General features: G+C 41.1%; 1 protein-coding gene across 5 annotated transcripts in view; it reads right to left on the reverse strand.

The window, feature by feature from the left end:
• TBC1D32 (TBC1 domain family member 32) overlaps positions 1 to 18,922 on the reverse strand; it is a 64,835-nt gene extending 45,913 nt beyond the window's left edge. For 4 of the 5 annotated variants that reach the window (XR_004692209.2, XM_035109189.2, XM_035109190.2 and 1 more), the window contains exons 1-15: positions 18,669 to 18,922; positions 15,979 to 16,133; positions 14,923 to 15,084; positions 10,679 to 10,856; positions 9,140 to 9,211; positions 8,445 to 8,570; positions 6,795 to 6,873; positions 6,584 to 6,687; positions 6,425 to 6,486; positions 4,852 to 4,987; positions 3,508 to 3,567; positions 3,044 to 3,143; positions 2,414 to 2,551; positions 814 to 903; positions 394 to 536 (exon numbers count right to left, since the gene is read on the reverse strand). Coding sequence is in view for 4 of the 5 variants with exons in the window: in XM_035109189.2 (XP_034965080.1) it covers positions 394 to 536; positions 814 to 903; positions 2,414 to 2,551; positions 3,044 to 3,143; positions 3,508 to 3,567; positions 4,852 to 4,987; positions 6,425 to 6,486; positions 6,584 to 6,687; positions 6,795 to 6,873; positions 8,445 to 8,570; positions 9,140 to 9,211; positions 10,679 to 10,856; positions 14,923 to 15,084; positions 15,979 to 16,133 (1,605 nt within the window). In the remaining variant the exon portion in view is untranslated. Of the gene's footprint in view, positions 1 to 393; positions 537 to 813; positions 904 to 2,413; positions 2,552 to 3,043; positions 3,144 to 3,507; positions 3,568 to 4,851; positions 4,988 to 6,424; positions 6,487 to 6,583; positions 6,688 to 6,794; positions 6,874 to 8,444; positions 8,571 to 9,139; positions 9,212 to 10,678; positions 11,460 to 11,565; positions 15,085 to 15,978; positions 16,134 to 18,668 lie in introns of those variants that run through there. The other variant, XM_060272656.1, reaches the window with a different exon arrangement.
• Positions 18,923 to 20,209: the final 1,287 nt, after the last annotated feature.

Genomic DNA, 20,209 nt, shown 5'->3' on the forward strand with positions numbered 1-20,209 from the left:
GGTGGAAGTTGGAATCCAACAACTGGAGGGTTATAGGTTAGCTGCCCTTGACTTGCATGAAATGCAGCTTTCTTCATAATCTTCCCTGTCTCCTTTCCCCACAAATCCCAAGCTCCATTTTTAACTTTGGCTCTTGTAATTCATTACAGCTTAGCCCAGTCAACAATATGTTTTATTTCACTGTGGTGTGCACAGCTGTATTGAAACAGATACAGACACAATGTCCCCAATGCAATTCTCACTATTTTGCAATGCACATCTCCATTCACTCACTACTGCATACCACAAGTTATATGCAAGACCATGTTGCGCCTGACAATTAAATGGACCACAGTCATTACATTTTTCTACATTAAGTTTTATTCATGTTTATTTGGAGGAAATACAACCAACCTCTGTTCCATTCAGTAAATAATGTATTGGCTGAAGAAGTGCTTCTATCACTGTATTAGTATATAGACATTCAGTTGCACATTCTTTTCTCTCAGAAAGAATTCCGAGCACATCAGTAATAAGGCCTGCTGGAGAATAATTGCCTGACAAATAAAAAGAGACTTGTTTCAAAATAGTAAAGAACAACAGAGCGAGCAACACAACCAGATAAAGGAAAAGAAACAAGTGATATTTCTTCCCTCTTGCCAAGCCCACCACTTCAAATACCCATCAGATGTGAATAGTCGTTCAATTTTCACTTTAAATATGATGCCATGGTGTCTACAGACACAGAAATGATTAAGAAATATGGAAGTGAACAAACCTTTATTCACAAAGAAAATTAAAGAATAACAGAGCAAATAAAAAGGGCAATGTTACCTGAATGAACTGTAAGCATCTTTGTGCAATTTGGGGCGCAATAGATAAGACGAGTAAACATTATGACAAGGTCTGTCAAGGACATCAAATCTACAAAAATGAGAATGGGAAAAATAACTTCATGTTACTTATAATTTAATTAGGAACAAACGAATACCTGAATACAAATTTAAGTTAAATTGCTGTAGCTTTTCTTCCATTTCCAACTGATTCACAGACAGAAACCATTTAATTTAATTTATTACTGGTAGAGCTATTCCAGCAATGTCAAATACACTTTTGGGTTCATGTTTGCCCTCCTGGAAAATAATGCAATCTAACTTTTTTTGTAACAGCCACAGGCCAAGGAGGACAGATGGAAGAATATTTAGATAATTGTGTAAGACGATAATGTGTACTTCTTCATAGCCATAAACCAACCTGCCTTGGAAAAACCATACGTCAGCGCTGCATGAATAAGTAGAAGTGAGCCCCAGGCACTTATCCCCACCCTCCTCTTCCAGTACAACAGCAGGAGGTGGAAAATAGACAATTACGGGTTAAACGACCTAGAGTTCTGTTGCATCCCACCTAGGGAAACTGATTAATTTAAACTATGCCATGTTTGAAGAATCATAAACCGTTATTCGATGTTGTCTTATTGTAACTAACTATAGTTTAAACTAACCAGAGTTGCAGTTCCATTGATATCAGTTCTCTGAGCCATGATAACTTCCCTAAAGTAAGCAAGGTACTCCAATGCAATGCAATTTTGTCTTGATAGAATATCATTGTCTTCAGCAAAGAACTCAAAAGCAGTATTTTAATTTCCCTATTTTTTCACAGGTACACGCACTCAATAGATGTGTCCATGCAAATTTGTGAACTGGCACACTAGCAGATCTGGTAACTTCACTTCACTCCCAAGGTTTGGACATAACAATAAACACCAGTTAGTTGAAAACAGAAAACACATGCTTCTTTAAGCTATGGTTTAGCATTACAGGGGTACCTCGACTTACGAAGGTGATACGTTCCACGGCACTCTTTGTAAGTCGAAACCTTCGGATGTCGAAGCGTCCATTTTGCACTTCTGTGCATGTGCGGACCACGCGTGCCGCTTCTGCGCAGGCGCAGAACGCGCGCACGGCGAAAAGACTTCTGGGTTTGCCGACTTCATAAGTCGAAACCTTCGGAAGTCAAGGCATTCGGATGTCGAGGTACCACTGTATGTCCAAATCGAGTCACTATGTTAGTTTTGATAAACATCTCAGCTTCGCCACTGTTACAGAAAACAACAAACTCTTGCACATGACAGCACTTTGGGAGGGGGGTAATATATAGGTCTTTAAAAAATCCAGATAAAAATAGTCAGACAGGAATTTATGTGTGGTCCTTCTATATAGAACAGCATGTGATAACGCACCAGGCACTCCAATAACTGTCCTGCTTACGTAATTTACACCACATAATTTACACCCTGTTGTACAATCTCTTTTGGATACCTGTAAGCCCTCTCCCACAAACAACAGAACCAAAGCTGAAAAAGCATTAGAAAAATGGCACTAAGAGAACACACTGTCATGTTTCTATGCTTCTATGTTCTTTAACGCGCACTTACCTTTTCTGTTTTTCAGCTGAATAGGAAACAGTCTTCTGCCTTGTTTATATATCAATAATCTTCCTAAGAGGCTCAGGGAATGAACAAAATATATATACTGTAATTCGTTTCCAGTGTAAAAATTCTTCTGTTTATTACCTTGAAAGACAAGACAGTTCATGTCAATAAACCTGTGCTGTCTCTTGCTTTGTTCTTGTATACTAGAGTCCAAGCAATCACTGCTATAATGGACAATAATACATTTATAAAGGAAACTACCAAGATCACAAAAAATGCAACCACCAATAAAAATTGGAGTTGCCATTTCTAGGTGAGATAGAACATATTCTGAACATTTGTCATACACTACTGGAACACCGCTACATATTTTATTAAAATGCAGGCAAAAAAGAAGACTTTTCAAATACAGTAGCACCTCGGCTTACATTACCCTAAGTAACATAAACTTTGGGTTGCAAAAGCGGCAAACCCAGAAGCATTTTACTAGATTTTGCCACGCACACATGCGCAGATGCTGTCCTCCAGTTGTGAAAACCTCAGGATCCGGCCGGACCACCGGAACGGATCCTGTCCGCAACCAGAGGTACCACTGTAAATATATATTATTCAGCATATGGAAAAATTACTTACCATTATGCAATGTGGAGAAAGAATTAAACCTGCCTGTTGTATCAACCACTGATTCACAAGTTTCCAGATAGGAAACACACTGCTCAACAGATGCAATAATCTGACGAATAAAACGACAAGGTATTATCAAAATTCACAGGAAATGCCTATTGAACAATTCCCTTTAGAACCATTAATGAAGATTCACTTCACTCACATCATTAGCAAATTTGCATTTGACCCTTTTCACATTAATTTTGAGTTTGTAGAAGTATATACAGGCAGTAATATAAATTATAAAGTCTCTGCAGAACATCATATTTAGAATGTTAAACTTAACTTCCTAAATGGCCATATTGATTAATAAAAATCAATTAGGGAGTATGCAACATCTTAAGATATGTCTTGGTTCAGTTGTAATTGATAGGTACTCTGTTCCTTGTATTGATGAGAAAGGATATTGACTGATGGAAAAACAGACTTACCAAAGATTTGTATTTTTTTTCAAGTAGCCTTAGCACCACTGTCCTGCTGTAATATGCATGCTAAAATGACAAAACAGACATTTTGTTATTGTTTAATCATTTAGTCGTGTCCGACTCTTCGTGACCCCATGGACCAGACATACATTACACTTAAAGCACTGAGTAAAAAATCAAAATGATTCAATTATTTTCCAACTGATTACAAGATCAAAATTGTACAATAAGTTCTGAAGTTAGTCCTGTTAACATATATCGGGTTGGAGACAGGTGTGTAGAGAAGCAAATAAGAGCTTCGTACGGTATTTACTGCAAAACATAGTTCAAATTGTCTATAAACCTATGGCACTATTTTAATTTCATTTTGACTACTGCCTGTTGACACCAAGGACAATTCTACCCATACTCTACAGCAGGGGTGGATGTTGCTGGATTCCAGTTCTCATTAGCCCCAGCCAGCATGACCAATGATCAGGGGTAGTGGAAGTTTCAGTCCAACATACGGAGAGCCCCCAGTTCACCATCCGCGCTCTACAGCATGGGTAGGCAAACTAAGACCCGGGGGCTGGGGCCAGCCCAATCACCTACTAAATCTGGCCTGTGGACAGTCCGGGAATCAGCATGTTTTTACATGAGTAGAATGTGTCCTTTTATTTAAAATGCATCTCTGGGTTATTTGTGGAGCCTGCCTGGTGTTTTTACATGAGTAGAATGTGTGCTTTTATTTAAAATGCATCTCTGGATTATTTGTGGAATTGTTATTTGGGTTATTTGTAGGAATTTGTTCCTTTTTTTTCTTTTCAAAATATATTCTCCCCCCCCCCAAGGTCTGAGGGACAGCGGACCGGCCCCCTGCTGAAAAAGTTTGCTGACCCCTGCTCTACAGCCTTCTAAAGCAAGGGGACGTTTCACATGTGTAATAGATTAAGTCATCTATTTCTTAAGCAGAGTCCAGACATCATGCCTCCAGGATGCACTTTCAATGTAAGGATCATGCAATTAATTTGCTTATGGTAGGATTTAGTGCTAGCAGAGTGCTATAGTATTCCTGCAGTGTGAGTTTTTTGGGTTTTTTAAAATAAAGGTAGTCCTCCTCCTGCCATGTTACTGTGGGTTGCATTCTATCCTGGTGAGCCCATACCATTCCCAATAAGCCAGAGGTAGGAGAAACCTGCAACCTCAGAAGTTGCAACTTATCTCATCTATTGCATTACACTGACACATTCAATATCAACCTCTTGAAGAAAGGGACTAAGAGGATTATTAGCTCAAGGCATTATCAACAAAGCAATAACCTTGAAGGACACAGAAGAAGCTGCAATCAGCAAAATACATACATTTGCTTACCATCCATTTTTTAAACCAAACAGCCTTGAGATCGACTAGAGCCAAGAAGTACACGGGATCCAAAGAAACAGGGTGGCTTGAGTCACGCTTTGCTGACAAAAGTGACAGGGTACTCTCCATTATTTCTTCCATGTACCTAAATACGTTATAAATAACGAGCTGTTAAATAAAATCCCAATGTCCGTACAGTGGACGCTCGGGTTGCGAACGTGGCGTTTGCCTATGAAGAGAGTGATGTCATCCCCAGTATGTGTGTGAAAGGGTTAAATGTGAAGCCAATGAGAACCCAGAGGACGGAGTTAATGAGAGTATAAAACAAGCCCTGGGGGGAGTTGAGATTTGGAGATGAGATGAGATGAGTTAGATGAGAGAGGAGATAAGATAAGAGATGAGAAGAGAGAGTTGTGGTTGCTGAGCTGAGGGGACTCTGTGGGTTGGTTTAAGCTGTGTGAGAAAGCAAATCTGAGTCAGTGACAGTCAGCATCTGAAAGGAACAGATAAGAACCTAGGCATATCTGGTTAGGAACTGGGAGGAGGTTGGTTGAATTGTGAACTTGAGGGTGGAAGGTATAGGCCGGTATAGGAACTAAGTTAATATTGACTGAACACCATCTTTGAAACCATACGCTTGTTATACTTCTAAGAAATAAACTGAAGTTTTGGTTCACTTTAAAAATCCTGACTGGACTGTGATTACCAGCAAGCACCTGATTGGTGGCAGCAAGTTACCATTGTGGCACAGGGATCAATCAACCGTGAAATGTCTGGGGGTCCCTGTGTGATCGCCACAGGCACGTTCTCAACCTGCAGTGTTTGCAACCTGCGTTTGCGTGGGTCGCAATTCGGCACTTCTGCGCATGCGCACAGCGTGATTTAGTGTTTTTGCGCATGCGCGCACCGAAACCCAGAAGTAACCCGTTCCGGTACTTCTGGGTTCGGCGAGGAGCGCAACCCAAATAAACACAACCCGAAGCGGCTGTAACCCAAGGTATGACTGTACTGATGCCATTTGTATTTAGACTCTCTGTTATTCAAAAAAGGAATTTGAAATGGGAAAGAAATCAGATGCATATTTTTTTCTATACACCAAAAGAAAGTCACCTTCAAAAGGAAATTAAGAAAGTTACAATGAGCAACATTGTATGTTTACTGGGGTACTGGGAATACATTTTGGAGTTACTGTAAACTGCAATAATAATTTAGAGTATGCAGAACTCCATTCTTCATGCTTAAATATTGTGAAGACCAGATGAAAGGGAAAAGTGATTGTGATCCTAAATCACCAAACAGGAAACAGAAGTGTCACCTGTAGCATCCATATCAGGAAACCAGTAACTAGCATAAATTAAACAGCACAAGGAGAATACCGGTAGTTGGTTTGGGGAGCTTTAAGTCAATGAACTTTGTCCTCATAACACTTACTCAATACACAGATTGACTTATGACAGCAAGCAATGGATGAGTAGCAGTAGTAATTTCATGTTTAATGAATCACTGATTTTAGTAATTTAGCACAAAGAAATTGCAACAGGCAAATGAAAACTAAGGAAAGAATTGGATAATTGTGACATACTTTTCTGGATGACGAATCCAAAAAGATGGGACTTCCCTCTGGTACTCATTTAGCAGACGTATCTATGAATAAAAGAAAAACAACCTGTTTGCTTTTTTAAAGACCGGATGGGGAAAATGACAAAATTTGCAAAAGAAATATGGGAAAACTGATTTGTACCTTTTTAAGTAAACGGATTATATCTGGGTTGCTTATATCAATACCTGTTGATATGGTAGGAACATAACTATCTTCAGAAAGGAAGTACATCTCTAAATACTTTGCTGTAAAGAGATAAATAATTGCCAAATAATTTAAGAGGCAAATTTTAAAAATGGCTGCTGGCTACAGAAAGCAAATAACATTTCTCCATTTGACTTAATGAACTTACCCAAACTTGTATACAGTTCCCTTGTCATATTTAGTGGAGAGGAAGAAAATGTCTTGGCATAGAATTTCAAAACTTTGTCCTGAAATAGTAAAAATGAAAGCTAGTTCATAAAATCTAAACAGAATTTCAATGTTCTGTGTCAGCAGCAATGTTATACAAAATATCTGACTTGTTAATTTATTTAATTTCACCCACCATTCTTCGAAGGCGTTTCGAACTGTTGTCTTTCCACCTTACAACAACCCTGTGAGGTAGTTTATGCTGAGAGACTATCAGTAGCCCAAAATTACCTAGTGAACTTCATAAGTGAATGGGGATTTAAATCTGGGTCTCTACAGTCCTAACCTGAACTAATCACTATACCACACTGGTTTCTGTAGCTCTAACATATACACCAGATGCACCTGTAGACTTTTCATTCTAAATAGAATATTGTGCAAAAGCTGAAAATTATTATAATAACATAGCTCCCTAAAGATCGACAGCTGAAGCACTTGGGCCTATATATAAACACACAAACAACAGGCTATATACACAAAACATGTTGTATAGAGGTCATGTCAAAATGTACCTACATGACCTCTCCCTTAATATCTAGAGTTGCCTTGACGAGAGAACATACTACCACTGTATCAAACAATAAGATAGCTTATTGATATATTACTATATTGGAAGGCAGAAGGTTTGTGTTTACTTGAAGGAGCATCTCCACCCCCATCGTTCTGCCTGGATCACTGAGGTCCAGCGCCGAGGGCCTTCTGGTGGTTCCCTCACCACAAGAAGCAAAGTTACAGGGGACCAGGCAGAGGGCCTTTTCGGTAGTGGCACCTGCCCTGTGGAACACCCTCCCATCAGATGTCAAAGAAATAAATAACTATCTAACGTTTAGAAGACGTTTGAAGGCAGCCCTGTTTAGGGAAGCTTTTAATGACTGATGCCTTAATGTATTTTTAATATCCTGTTGGAAGCCGCCCAGAGTGGCTGAGGAAACCCAGCCAGGTGGGCAGGGTATAAGTAATAAATAATAATGATGATGATGATGATATTTTACATTCATTCAAAAATGTGTAACACCACATAGCCCAAAGGTGAAATGAGACCCAGCAGTGCTCTTAATTTGGCCCGCAAGGCTGTTTTCCCCAAACCATGTCATATGTGGCAACAAGTGTGGAGCAGGTAAGGAAGTACTTACAAAGGAACAATCAGGAGCGTAAACTGAGCTTGCAATTATTCTTTTGCAAGCAGAGACGCTGTGATCACCCATCTGCACTGACAGTGAGCATGTCTGAAGTTGCCACCTGATGTTGTAATGGTATGAAGTGGCTGACAGGTTGACAGCTCTGTTCACCTGTCAAAATGGCTTGTGGGGAAGCTCGGGATGCAGCCTACCAACCAGAAAAGCTTCCCGATCCCTGTGCTACAACAGGGACAATTAAAATGCTGCATACATAATTTTATGCATGCTATTGTAGGAAGAAGTAGTAGTAGTCACAAAGAAAGACATACTGCTTCATTTAAAATTCTAATGGTCACTTTTCTACATGGAATTTCTGAGAGGTATGTAAAATTTTTGCATGTACTTTGATTTTGCACACTATATAAATTATGATCAAGTGACACATTAGGAATGGTAAAAAATAAATTCCTTACACTGAAATTGGAATCCGGATCTGAAAGTGCTGTTGCAAGATGTTTACGTAAATTAGCCCAACTCTCACAGTTTAATATATCAGATGGAGGAGCAGAACACAATGTCTGCATAGCTTCCTGACGCACCTGCAACATCAAGGTAAGATGTGGGTTTAAAAAAATCACAAAGAGTACTATCATAATAAAACAGAAATCTTCAATCAATGTGATGATGCGCGCGCGCACACACACACACACACACACACATAGGGTAAGGTAAAGGTAAAGGACCCCGGACGTTTAAGTTCAGTCAAGGGCGACTATGGGATTGCGGTGCTCATCTCGCTTTCAGGCCGAGGGAGCCAGCATTTGTCCACAGACAGCTTTCCGGGTCATGGCCAGCATGACTAAACCACTTCTGGTGCAACGTGTGTGTGTGTGTGTGTGTGTGTGTGTGTGGTCTGTCCTCCTCTATATGTTGTCCACCTTTAGCTCTCCTGCACAATGCCTCCATACTTCTGCTTTCTTTAGAGCCTAGTTTTCACCTTCCTCTTCCCAAGTCTCAAGCCCAAACTTGTATAAAGAACTAATAACCAATTGTGCCCCTTCCAAATGAGACTATCCAATTTCACTCAAGCAACTTGAGCTTAAGATTTGCTAAAAAAATTTAAAAAGGATTGTCTAAGTGGGTGTGTCCATTCACCTTTTAGACTCACCTCCTTAGGTTGTACCGGATCAAGCCTTTCTACCAGTAGTTGCAATTGTTCTTGATTCATGAATGTATAACTCTGTAACACATTGCAAAATGCTCATTAAGTAACTCATTAATTTAAAAAGATTAATAACTATAATAATTAGCTATTATTAGTGAAATAAAAATTATCTTTAAGGGATTCACATTATCTTAATGAAATATTAAGGGGGGTATTGTTAATTATCAAATATAAGGAGAAAATGTTACCTTTCTATTTTTAATAACCTTTCTATTTTTAATTATACAACATGTGATACATGGTTTACCAACCATAACATTTTGTAGAAATAAAGGTACCGTAAGACGTTTTGGAAAGACCTAAACTTTATAATGCTGCTCCCCCCCCCAAAAAAAATCACAGAATCATAGAACTGTAGAGTTAGAAGGGACCCTATGATCACCTGGTCTAATCCCTGCAATGGAAGAATCATTGAGAAGGTTTAAGTACATAGTAAACATTTTGAATATTAATTAACTTTTATCTGGGAAGTACAGTACAGTATTGTAATTAGGCTTAGTACTTAAATTGTATGGGGTGCATGTACACCTTTGGTCCCCACCCTGCACTCAGCTCTAACCTGTGGCTCCTAGAAGCTGTCAGAATGTGACAGCTGGCCAGCTAAACCAAGTGAAGGTAGCCGATGGGTCTCAAACCCTCAAACACTTCCGCCTGCATGCAAAGACAGGCTCCGGCATATTGAGCCATAAGGCGGTTGTATGCCTCCTTCCAGCAACTCCTGCAGCCAAGCTTTGCTTTCCTTTGGGCCATATTAGCAAGGCCAAGAAGGGGGTCTTGTCATCTGGGCATCCCAGGGCCTCCATACACACTGCCCAGGCTTGCGCCTCAGGGAGGTCACTTCAGTGCTGCTAACACAGCAGTTTGACTACACCCCTGGAGGAGCACTTCATTGTCTCTCGAGACACAGATGCCAACAACAACTTAAACTGACTTCAATATTGTGGGTACCCCGTGCACACAGAACTGCACTGAGATTGATGGGAAATCTTAATGATGTGAGAATTCTATGTATGCCCTCAGATAAAGTATTCTAACTTTCAGTGGAGATAATACAAACCCATAAAAACCAATAGGCTTCCAGCTCTTGATCTAAATGGAATGGATTTTATCTATTGATTTTGCAGTAACAATTTAAAAAAAATATAGCCTCAAGTCTGGCAGTGTAAGTGAGAGAAAGAATTTCTCATTGATTTCATCAGCAACAAACAAGACCAGGAACATGAAGATGAAATCACAGAAACCAACTAGGGCTCTCCATTAACTCTAATGGGAGTGTATTTAGATATGACAGCTATTTTGGTGGCATAGCTCTATGTCAGCAGGGAAGTAAGGGCCAGCCCAGGGGAGGATAGAATGGCAACTATGGCCAGCTAGTCACTCTTCCATTCCTTACCACATCCCTTTCTTCCCCTTACACCCTTGTTGTTACAACAGCATAAAAGATGGTGGCCCAACAAGATTATTACATAGACTTGACCATACCTGATTAAATGAAGAATCACTATCAGAGCAATTATCTGTATAGTAACTGCTGTGCTGTTCTGTTTTCACTTTCCTCTGAATTTCCTTATAGCGCATCTGATCTTCTTCAAACTTGTTAATTAAAGATTCAACTACAACCATCATAACATTCTTCAGAGAATGCATCATTTCTCTATACCTTCAGAGCAGAACAAATGTTATAAAAACAAACAGACTAAAGTTCACAAATCATATTGCACACAAGCTGAACTCCTAAGCACTAACATCAATGGGACTTAGTTGTGGGTAGGTAAGTACAGTCAATAGGAAGTGAGTGGTCTCTTTTCACTGGTAGCATTGCAGTCAGAACAGAAACTTTTAAGGGGAAGCAATGGTTGGGAAGTTACCTTCAGAGATGCCCAACCATACGTGAGTGAAATCATACAAATGTTAGTACCTATTCACGGAAGGACTTTTACACAATAAACTTGAAAGTGGAGAATTAACGGGAAAATAGAAAAGGTCACAGATTGCCATAGCAAACTGATTTACATTCAGATACAAAGCAACCAAGCTAGTATCGGGACCAAAGAGCAAAAGGAACAGGAAAATACAGTCTCTGTATTGCTGAACCACAAACCATATCTTTAGGAAACCTAGCCAATGCTGCCTTGGGTGTTTAGGTTCTATATATTTTCTGACAAGACAGGTGGGGAATAAATCTGTTCTGGATGAATCCACTATCCCCTGTAGGAGCAGATTCAAAGACTACACCAGTTTTGTTGCTTGAGGCCCAAATAATCTCAGTTCTAGGAATGCCTATCTCCAGTTTAAGTTGATCTGCCTTCCTAGATTGCAACAGCTTTGCTACAGTAGGCCGTACTCTTCTGAACTCTAGATTTGACTACTGCAATGCAATCTACATGGGGCTACCATTGAAGACAATCTGGAAGTTGCAGCAGAACACTATCATTTTATACTTGGAAGAGAGGGGAACTAGCCCCGTTGTATATCAGGGGGAGGAAATTGTGTGGAGAGAGTCTCTTCCTTTAAATTCCTGGGAGTTTACCTTAGTGAAGACCTCACTTGGAAAAGCAATATAACTCAGGTGGTTGGGAAGGCCCAACAGAGACTCCATTTTCTCAGGGTCTTGTGAAAGAACCATATTAAACTACAACTGAAGACCTCCTTTACCGGTTCACAATAGAAAGTGTCCTCTCATATTGTATCACAGTGTGGTACGTTGGCTTGACAACCACGGACATAAAGTCTTTATAGAGGGTGGTGAACACAGCACATGCTATCATGGGCTGTCCCCTGAGCCCGCTAGATGACATCGCAAGAGATCATTGCCTTAGGAGAGTGAGAAAAATTCTCAGGGACAATTCACACCCCGGCCAGCACCTCTTTAATCTTCTACCCTCGGGCAAGAGATATAGAAGTATATAAACCAACAGGCTAAAAAATAGTTTCTATCTGTGGGCTGTTAGGCTGCTGAACGGAAAAAAATATAGTGCAACTGACTTTCGGGATTGGTGTGTTGTGCGACATGCACACCGGGGGGGGGGGAGGCTTGGTTAATTTCATTGTGCGCAGGTTGTACATTGACAATAAGGGTATTATTATTATTATTACTATTATTAGACCTATCCTTCTGGAATTTCACTAAATGCCCATTTGCTACTAGGCCCAACTCAAGGTGCCAATGTTAGCATATAAAACCCTAAACAATTTAGAACCCAAATGCTGGAAATACTGTCTCTTCCTGTGTCTTCCTGTATCTGCCTAGTCAGACACTGTAGTCTGCAGGGTAGGTCCTTAATATGGTCCTGTCAACAGATGTATCAATGATGCAAGATAGGGCCATATCCTTGACAATGCCCAGGTCATGGAACTCCCTCCCACTAGAGATTCACTAGTCTGTCCTCCCAGTGAAAAGGGAAAGGGTACTGTGAAGTAAAGGGTATATGGGATATTTATTTGTGCCTTTAAACACTGCCTTCCTAATCACTCTTCTTTACAGTCTTAAAAAAGAAACCCATGAAGATTGAGAATCCTAAATAACAGTATGTAGCCTTGGGTGTTTTTTTATATATATAAACAAAGGCTACCCTACAGGGATTGCATTCATCTGTGCTCTCTAAAAAATATTTCTTTGTGCAGTTGGCTCAAAACTGACATGCCATTCCTAAATGTAAATAAATGGCTTATTAAAAATACAGCAGTCCACACATTAATTTATAAAAGCAATTAAGCACTGATTAAGTAACGAAGTTTTTCACAATGACATTTCTAATTTCCTCTCACAGAACAAGGCCATCCACATATCATTGAAATTACTATTAAAATGTTCCTAAGATTGATCTCATCATTAGAGGTTCACTGAACTTTTCTACAAGGGGTCCTCCTTACCCTTGGTACGTTCACATTCGTCTTGCAATCTCCCACTGACTGAAGGTTATCTGGCTATATTTAAAGTGATCAAGCTTTCCAATAATATTTTGTTTGGTAAAGGCTCATAACTAACTGGGCTGACAGAAACATTTCAGTAATTAGTATTTATTGAATGCATTTCTTTTCAGTTGTAAATAATTATAATGGAGTTCTAATTTTGCTACTATTCACAGAAATTGTTGACTATCATGTACCCTAATCCAATACCACCTATGAACACAAAAGCACAAGTATACACACAGCAGTGTCATGCTCACACAGGCCTCCCCCAATTAATGCCAAGGACAGATATGTCCTCACATCCAACAGTACTAATGTAATTACACTGAACAGTGAAAATCCCACTTAACCAAAATCTTTTTACTGGACCACCTGACGGGCTCCAGATTAGATTATAGTTTACAGTCCCTCCCTGAATCCCTTCTTAGAGGTAGAAAAGATGCATAAACGTTGTGTTTATACCTCTAGCTTGTTACAGTGAGGTATTCTGCAGCACAGTGCTTTAAAGTAGCATTTAAAAAGATGCAGAAGAAAAAACTACTGCAACAAATACTAAAAAATAACACCAAAGAGTAATTTTTGTGAAGGCTTGCAGATAATAAATTGGCTGTACTTATTACACTGCTTCCTTCCAGAGACATTTTGTAAAATGTACTGTAATTGCAGTGAAACTTTTAACTTAGGGGGGAGGGTGACATTCTTTGGTAAAGTACTTACAGTACTGTAAAGAGCTTATTGTACAAATTCATCTGAATTAGTTTTAAGCAGGATATATCTTCTCAACATTTCCGGTCAAACTACACACTACAATTTTGGCTACAATCCTATGCACATTTACAGGGAAGACCCACTGAACTCAACTGGCTTACTCCTTGAGTACGCATGTATAGGACTGCGACACCATGCCATTATTCCATGGTACCTAGCACAGTTGTTTGAAACTCTGCAGGGTGGAAAGCTAAGGAAGGGAGACACCAATTCAAAACAACAACAACACCCAGCCCCTGAACAACAACAACAACAACAACAACCAGCCCCTGAACTACAACAACAACAACAACAACAACAACAACAACAACACCCAGCCCCTGAACTACTCGACAGCACAAACCAAGAAGATTAGAAGAATCTGCTGGATCAAGCCAGTGACCCATCTATTCTACCATCCTGTTCTCATAGTGGCCAACCAGAACTATTGAGATGCAGAGGAAAAACTAACATGGTTGGGAGGGAGTAGAATAGAGCTGCAGAAACAGGAGGAAACACACACAACAGACATATATTCCTGGTTCACACTGAAAAACTATACTGTAGATATCAACTCAAAAAATAATAAATGTAACTGGAATTGGATACCAAGTGTGTCTACCCCACGCCACCCTCAAAAAGATCCAAAAGGAGAGGAAAAAACAACAACCCGAAATTAGCCTAGTGAGGACTGGGCATGTTCAGTGGGCCTGGGATGCTGGCTAACGTTCAAGGAGAGGAGAGGAAAACCAGGGGATGAGGACATGATAAAATGGCTGGAAACCTGAACAGCAGTATTCTACACTGCAGTATTTTGTTGCAGGGAAACTTGTTTGAGTTATAATGCCAGCATAAAATACAATTTTTCTGGCTTAAGCAAGAAAATATTACAAACAATATAAAATCAGAAGTCAATCACAAGAGTTACAATAATGAAGGGACACGATTTCAGAAGGACAGAGTCAGGAACTGATAAAATCAAGTATAAGCAGGAAAGAACATTTGAGAAAGTCATTCTTTTTGGACACTGTAGTTTTTTACATGCGTTTTGTACATGTACTCACTCTTTTGATTCTCGAGTCTTTTTAGTAACATGCTGAACCAGTGTATCATAGCCAGATCCTTCACCCTGATTTTGTGCAGATGTACATTTCTCAGTTTCTTCTTCTATTACGGAGCCCAGCATGCTACTTATATATTGCCTAAGATATTTCACAAATTCATAGCTGCAATAAACATGTAAAGTATAACTTACTTTGTGCTGTTGTATTTTCAATGTTACATAAACTGTATTTCATCAGGCTACTGCTAGAATTCTGTACAGCAGGAGTTGGTCTAGGAACCTGTGGTCTTCCAGATGTTACTCCTATCATCTCTGACCACCAGCCACGCTGGCTGGGGCTGATGAGACATCTGGTTGTTAGATTCCACAGGTTCCCCACCTCTGCTGTAGAGGTGTCATGAAAGATTAGCAGATTTTTAACAGTAGATTTGCAGAGGTGAAAAGAAACTAGGTATTTAACTCACACAGAGCTTTAAAAGAATTTGTGGTCTATCTGCCAACTGGAAAAAATAAAGTATTTCTCCATAAATACTTAGTTTACATAATCCTATGGCTGCAAAATTTTCAAACACACATAAAAAAGGAAAATATAAAGATATATCTATTGTCTCAAAAAGCATAGTTCACAAATGTTTTCAGTTATTATACATAATGTCACAAAGCAGCCTGCTAGATTTGTACAGATGGCTCAGTATTTTTTTCATTCCAAAGTATCTTACAATTAACCGCTTGTCCACAGACCTGGGGCAAGCAATAATTCTTTCCACATGAGTAGCTTGGTAGAAACACCCTGTGAATGACAGACAAGCATTTAACTAAGTTGGAAATTGTTTCTTAAAGACATCTGCAGGATTGTAACATCTCAATTTCTAAAATCAACTGACTTGAACATTATATGTATGCGTACCCACAATGTTCTAACAACACACAATCAAAAACACTGCTTACTGCCAGTCATCAGCTGCAAAACTGCAGCAACAAGTTTCCCCACATGGATCAGCAGTCACTATTCAGTTCCTTCAATGATGACACAAAAGTAAACTTTCAAAAAAATTACTTGTGAAAATTTTCATCTGTTTCCTCCAGATGTAGAAGAATCTCTTCTGCACACTCTACTGATGGCGCTCCTGTGATTTTTTCTTTGACACTTTGCAGTAACTGTCTGAGCATAGACTGCAAAAGAGCTTCATCTTCACTAGAAAAATGAGACATCTAAAGAAATAAACATAAGCCATCGGATTTCTGTAATACTCAGTAATACACAACTCACTCTAAGCTTTTACAGATTTTAAACTGAAAGGAAATGAAGCCTAATAAGTTCTTAACAGAAATATGAGATATAGAAATCTAATTCTAATTTTATATGATTAGCTGCTGTTGCTGTATTACCTACATTCCCTGGCCCAAATTCCTGGTTTTTTCTTTCCTTTACTGACTTTCTCTCAGGCAGCAGTGACACAGGTAAAAGGAGTGCTATTTTATCTGTCTTTATTAGCATGAATGGGCCTACAGATATGGCTTTGGACTGACAATGGGTGATCAAGGTCATAAAAAGAAAGTGTTGGGTTTTCTTGGCATCCTTAAATAATTCCTCCATTCCCCCTATCACCTTGACCAGCACTTCGCCCAGCGACAGCACTAGCAGCGGGTCAGGGGAAAGCGGGATGGAGGGGAGGCTCAGCGAGGCATCAGAGCCCTGGCACCGCTCTGGGGAAGAGATGGCGGAGGGAGGGCTCAGTGAGGTATCAGAGGCTCTGCACCACTCTGACCAACAAGTGAAGGAGGGACAGCTCAGGGAGGCGTAGGAGCCCAGGCACTGCCCCAGCAAGCAAGGGGCATCGCTCCTTCCGGCGCCCAAATTGAGGTGCGCGCCCAAACATAGGGCTAGGGGGCGGCATTTCAGGGTCCCCAGGCTATTATGCTAGCCCCGAAGCAGATGGGCACCATTGCCAGGTTCTGAGAGCATAGCTGCCAAGTTATCCCTTTTTTAAAGGGATTTTCCCTTATGCTGAATAGGCTTCCTCGTGAGAAAAGGGAAAACTTGGCAGCTATGTGAGAGTGACTAGGAGGTCATGTTTTCTGCTATCTCTGCACTGTAAATAGTATGCACAATAAAACCCTTAAAGACAGAACGGACTGGAGCGTCTTTACACGGGAGTAGCCGCAACAACTCCCTGACACTAACATAGTACTGAAGACAACTCAGTTAATACCTGAAACTACACCCAAACAAAAGTAAATTCAGAGAAAGAAGTGCCTAGGGAGCAATCTATAGGAAGAGCTACTAGGATGTGCAGGGTTAAGATCTAGCAGATCTCTGGCTGAGAGTTGCCAGCAGGGCTGGGCTACACTGACTTAACTCCTTCCATCCTAGGCTTAACAGGAGATACACCAGCTTATCTCCCTGCCATGTTCCTGGAACATCTCACCTGATGGTCTTGGCTCAGTTGGGATGGGGGAGATATGCAAAAGGGTGGTGTAACTGTTTTAAAGGTTTGTTTTCCCTCTGCCAGGCTTGGGCCAGCTCAGCCAGAAGTAGTCCCATTAGGCTCTGGTGTATGGTGTATGTTTAACTTGCCACCACTTTACACTAGCTTCTTGTGTATAGGATTGCTCCCCTAATGTCACATTGCTCTGTACCTTGAACTGAGGAATAAATCCTCCTGAACTCTGTAAAGATACTTCCAAAGTAAACATATACAGAATTATCAGGGCCGGATTTAGGTTTGATGAGGCCCTAAGCTACTGAAGGTAATAGGGCCCTTTATATGTCCAGCTGTTCTTTGTCAACAACAAATTGTCGCTGTTTTTTTGAGTTGAATATATGCTATATGGTAATTTATGGACCTAATAGGTATCTAAAGCCATTTGCACATAACAAAATATACAACCAATCCATGCAGAATGTAGCCACCCTATACTGTATATAGAAATGAGCAAACCAGTGATATTTTAGGGAGCAGGCTAGCAGGCCATTACTTACATCATAGGAGCCTATACAACACCAAACACTGTTGCTGTGTGTAGGTTTTATTTTATGTTTTTTATCTTATATTTTGGAACTGTACATCCAGGGTTTTTTTCTTTAATTTTATTATTATTATTCCAACAAGCTATAGCTTGTTTAGCTTATACGTAAATCTGGCACTGAGAATTATGCAATTAAAAAGTTTGCTGTGTACTTAAGATTCCACCAATTTCAATGGGATTTAGCTGTGAATTGAAAACCATCAAGTCAACTATCTGCCCTTACATATTCTATTTTTGCGTGGGGAAACCAAGAGTTGGAAGGTTCCGTAAAGGGGCAGGAAGGCAGGAAGAAAGATGGCAATACGACATTGGTAGCTTTAAACCTGAGCGTTGATTTTCCAAGACAGCAGAGTGGCCAGCTGACATGGGAGACACAGTTTCAACAGAAGAGTTTCAACAGCTTTTCACAGCAACTTGGTCAGAAGCAGTTTATCAGGCAATCGTTCACTTCCACGGCATTCAAAGCGTCACCTGCAGCGCAAACTCCTGCTTTGCGTAAATGGCACCGAAATGAGACGCGGGGCGGCGGACAGAGCATAGCCGTGGGCGGTGGGACAACAGCGAGGAGAGACCAGTGTCGAGAGCGCCCGGTAGGTGACCTGCACAGCCCGACCCTGCGCTGCCAATCCCGGGGGAGCTCAACTGCCCAAGAAGCGCGCACAGGAGGATGGCAGCCTAAGGCTGCGCGGGATGGGGAGGCGCAGCGAGAGCGCTTACCTTGGGCGAGAAGAGGGCGCTCTCTGCCCTCGGCCGCCGAGAGGCCTATATAAGGAACTGGGGCGCTCTCCCGGGAAGGAGCCTCCGGAGCGACGCCATCCACTCCGGACGGCGGGGAAGCTGGAGAAAAAGCGAGGGTGGGATTCGCCTTCCAGCTGCTACACAAACCCTCAACTTCTCCCCCGGGTGCGGCCCTTAGCAACCGCCCGCCGCAGCCTCGCTCGCCGCACGGACGTCCCTAGCAACGGCGCCGGGGATAGATGCGCCGCGCGGAGGTTGCCGGGAAAGGGGCGGGGCGAGCAAGTGAGAATCCTAAACGCGCGCTGATTATTCCAATAGGGGGCTCCCCGCCCACAAGGCGGTGTGCGTAGGCTTGAGATCCCGTTTGCATTGAAATCAACGTGGCACAGATCGCATTGCATAGCTGCTCCATGTCATATGTGTACTGTACTGTACTGTATTGATCTGCTGGCTGCATGTTTCTACCGCCCATTGACAAGCTCTCCGGACAGTAAATGTCATAGCTGCCAAGTTCTCCCTTTTTTTTAAGGGATATTCCCTTATGCTGAATAGGCTTCCTCGTGAGAAAAGGGAAAACTTGGCAGCTATGGTAAATGTTGTTTGTTGAGGCTGCGATTCTATACTCGCTAGTCCGAGAGTAAGCCCCATTGAATTTAGTGTATGGGTCACCGTCTGGCTGAAAGGGGTAGGCTAGGTTAGAAAGAAGGAAAAAAACACTCAGATTGCGTGGCCACGAACGCTTGTATCAAACCAAAGTCTACCTCCATGTTCCCTAACTTTTCCAGGCCACCCCTCCTTGATTGTATAAAGTCACCCCCAAGGGACTTCTGCCCTATACAAAGCATTCAGAACAGTGGTTTGCTCAACACGCTGAGGAAGAGGATGACACAATCAAATTCAAAACAGTAACAATTCATTCAAAATCCAATTAAAACTAGTTTAATTTATTCAACAAAATTGATGAACTTGAGCCTGTGATCATTTACACCTCCAATACAACCCACTTTGGGAAGCAACAATGGGCTGTCTTATGCACAGCCCTTTGTGTTGAAGGGGAAAACAATAATGTTGGTGACATTTTGAGACTGAGGATATTAGAAAATGAATCCCAAATCTTGAACAAGGCCACTATTGTTTTAACTGACTAAAATAAATGCAGTGTCTTTAATAGCTAATAGATTAGACCACTCATTTGGTGGGCTACCAGGCTTGAGTTTATGTTATGAATTAACAGTTTAACAATTTGTCCTCCTTCAGGGAGCCATTCGTGTCAGGAACTCCTGTACACTGCATAGGATTGTGGATCATATTCTCTGGGGCACACAGTCAGCTCACACTGAACACTCTTGGGCTCACCATCACAGTTTGTAGCCTGACAGTTTGTTGTAAGGTAAGGTAAAGGGATGTGCGTGGTGCTAGGGATGTGGGTGGTGCTGTGGTCTAAACCACTGAGCCTAGGGCTTGCCGATCAGAAGGTCGGCGGTTCGCATTCCCACGACGGGGTGAGCTCCGGTTGCTCG

This window comes from Zootoca vivipara, chromosome 3, assembly GCF_963506605.1.
Source record: "Zootoca vivipara chromosome 3, rZooViv1.1, whole genome shotgun sequence".
Lineage (NCBI taxonomy): Eukaryota > Metazoa > Chordata > Lepidosauria > Squamata > Lacertidae > Zootoca > Zootoca vivipara.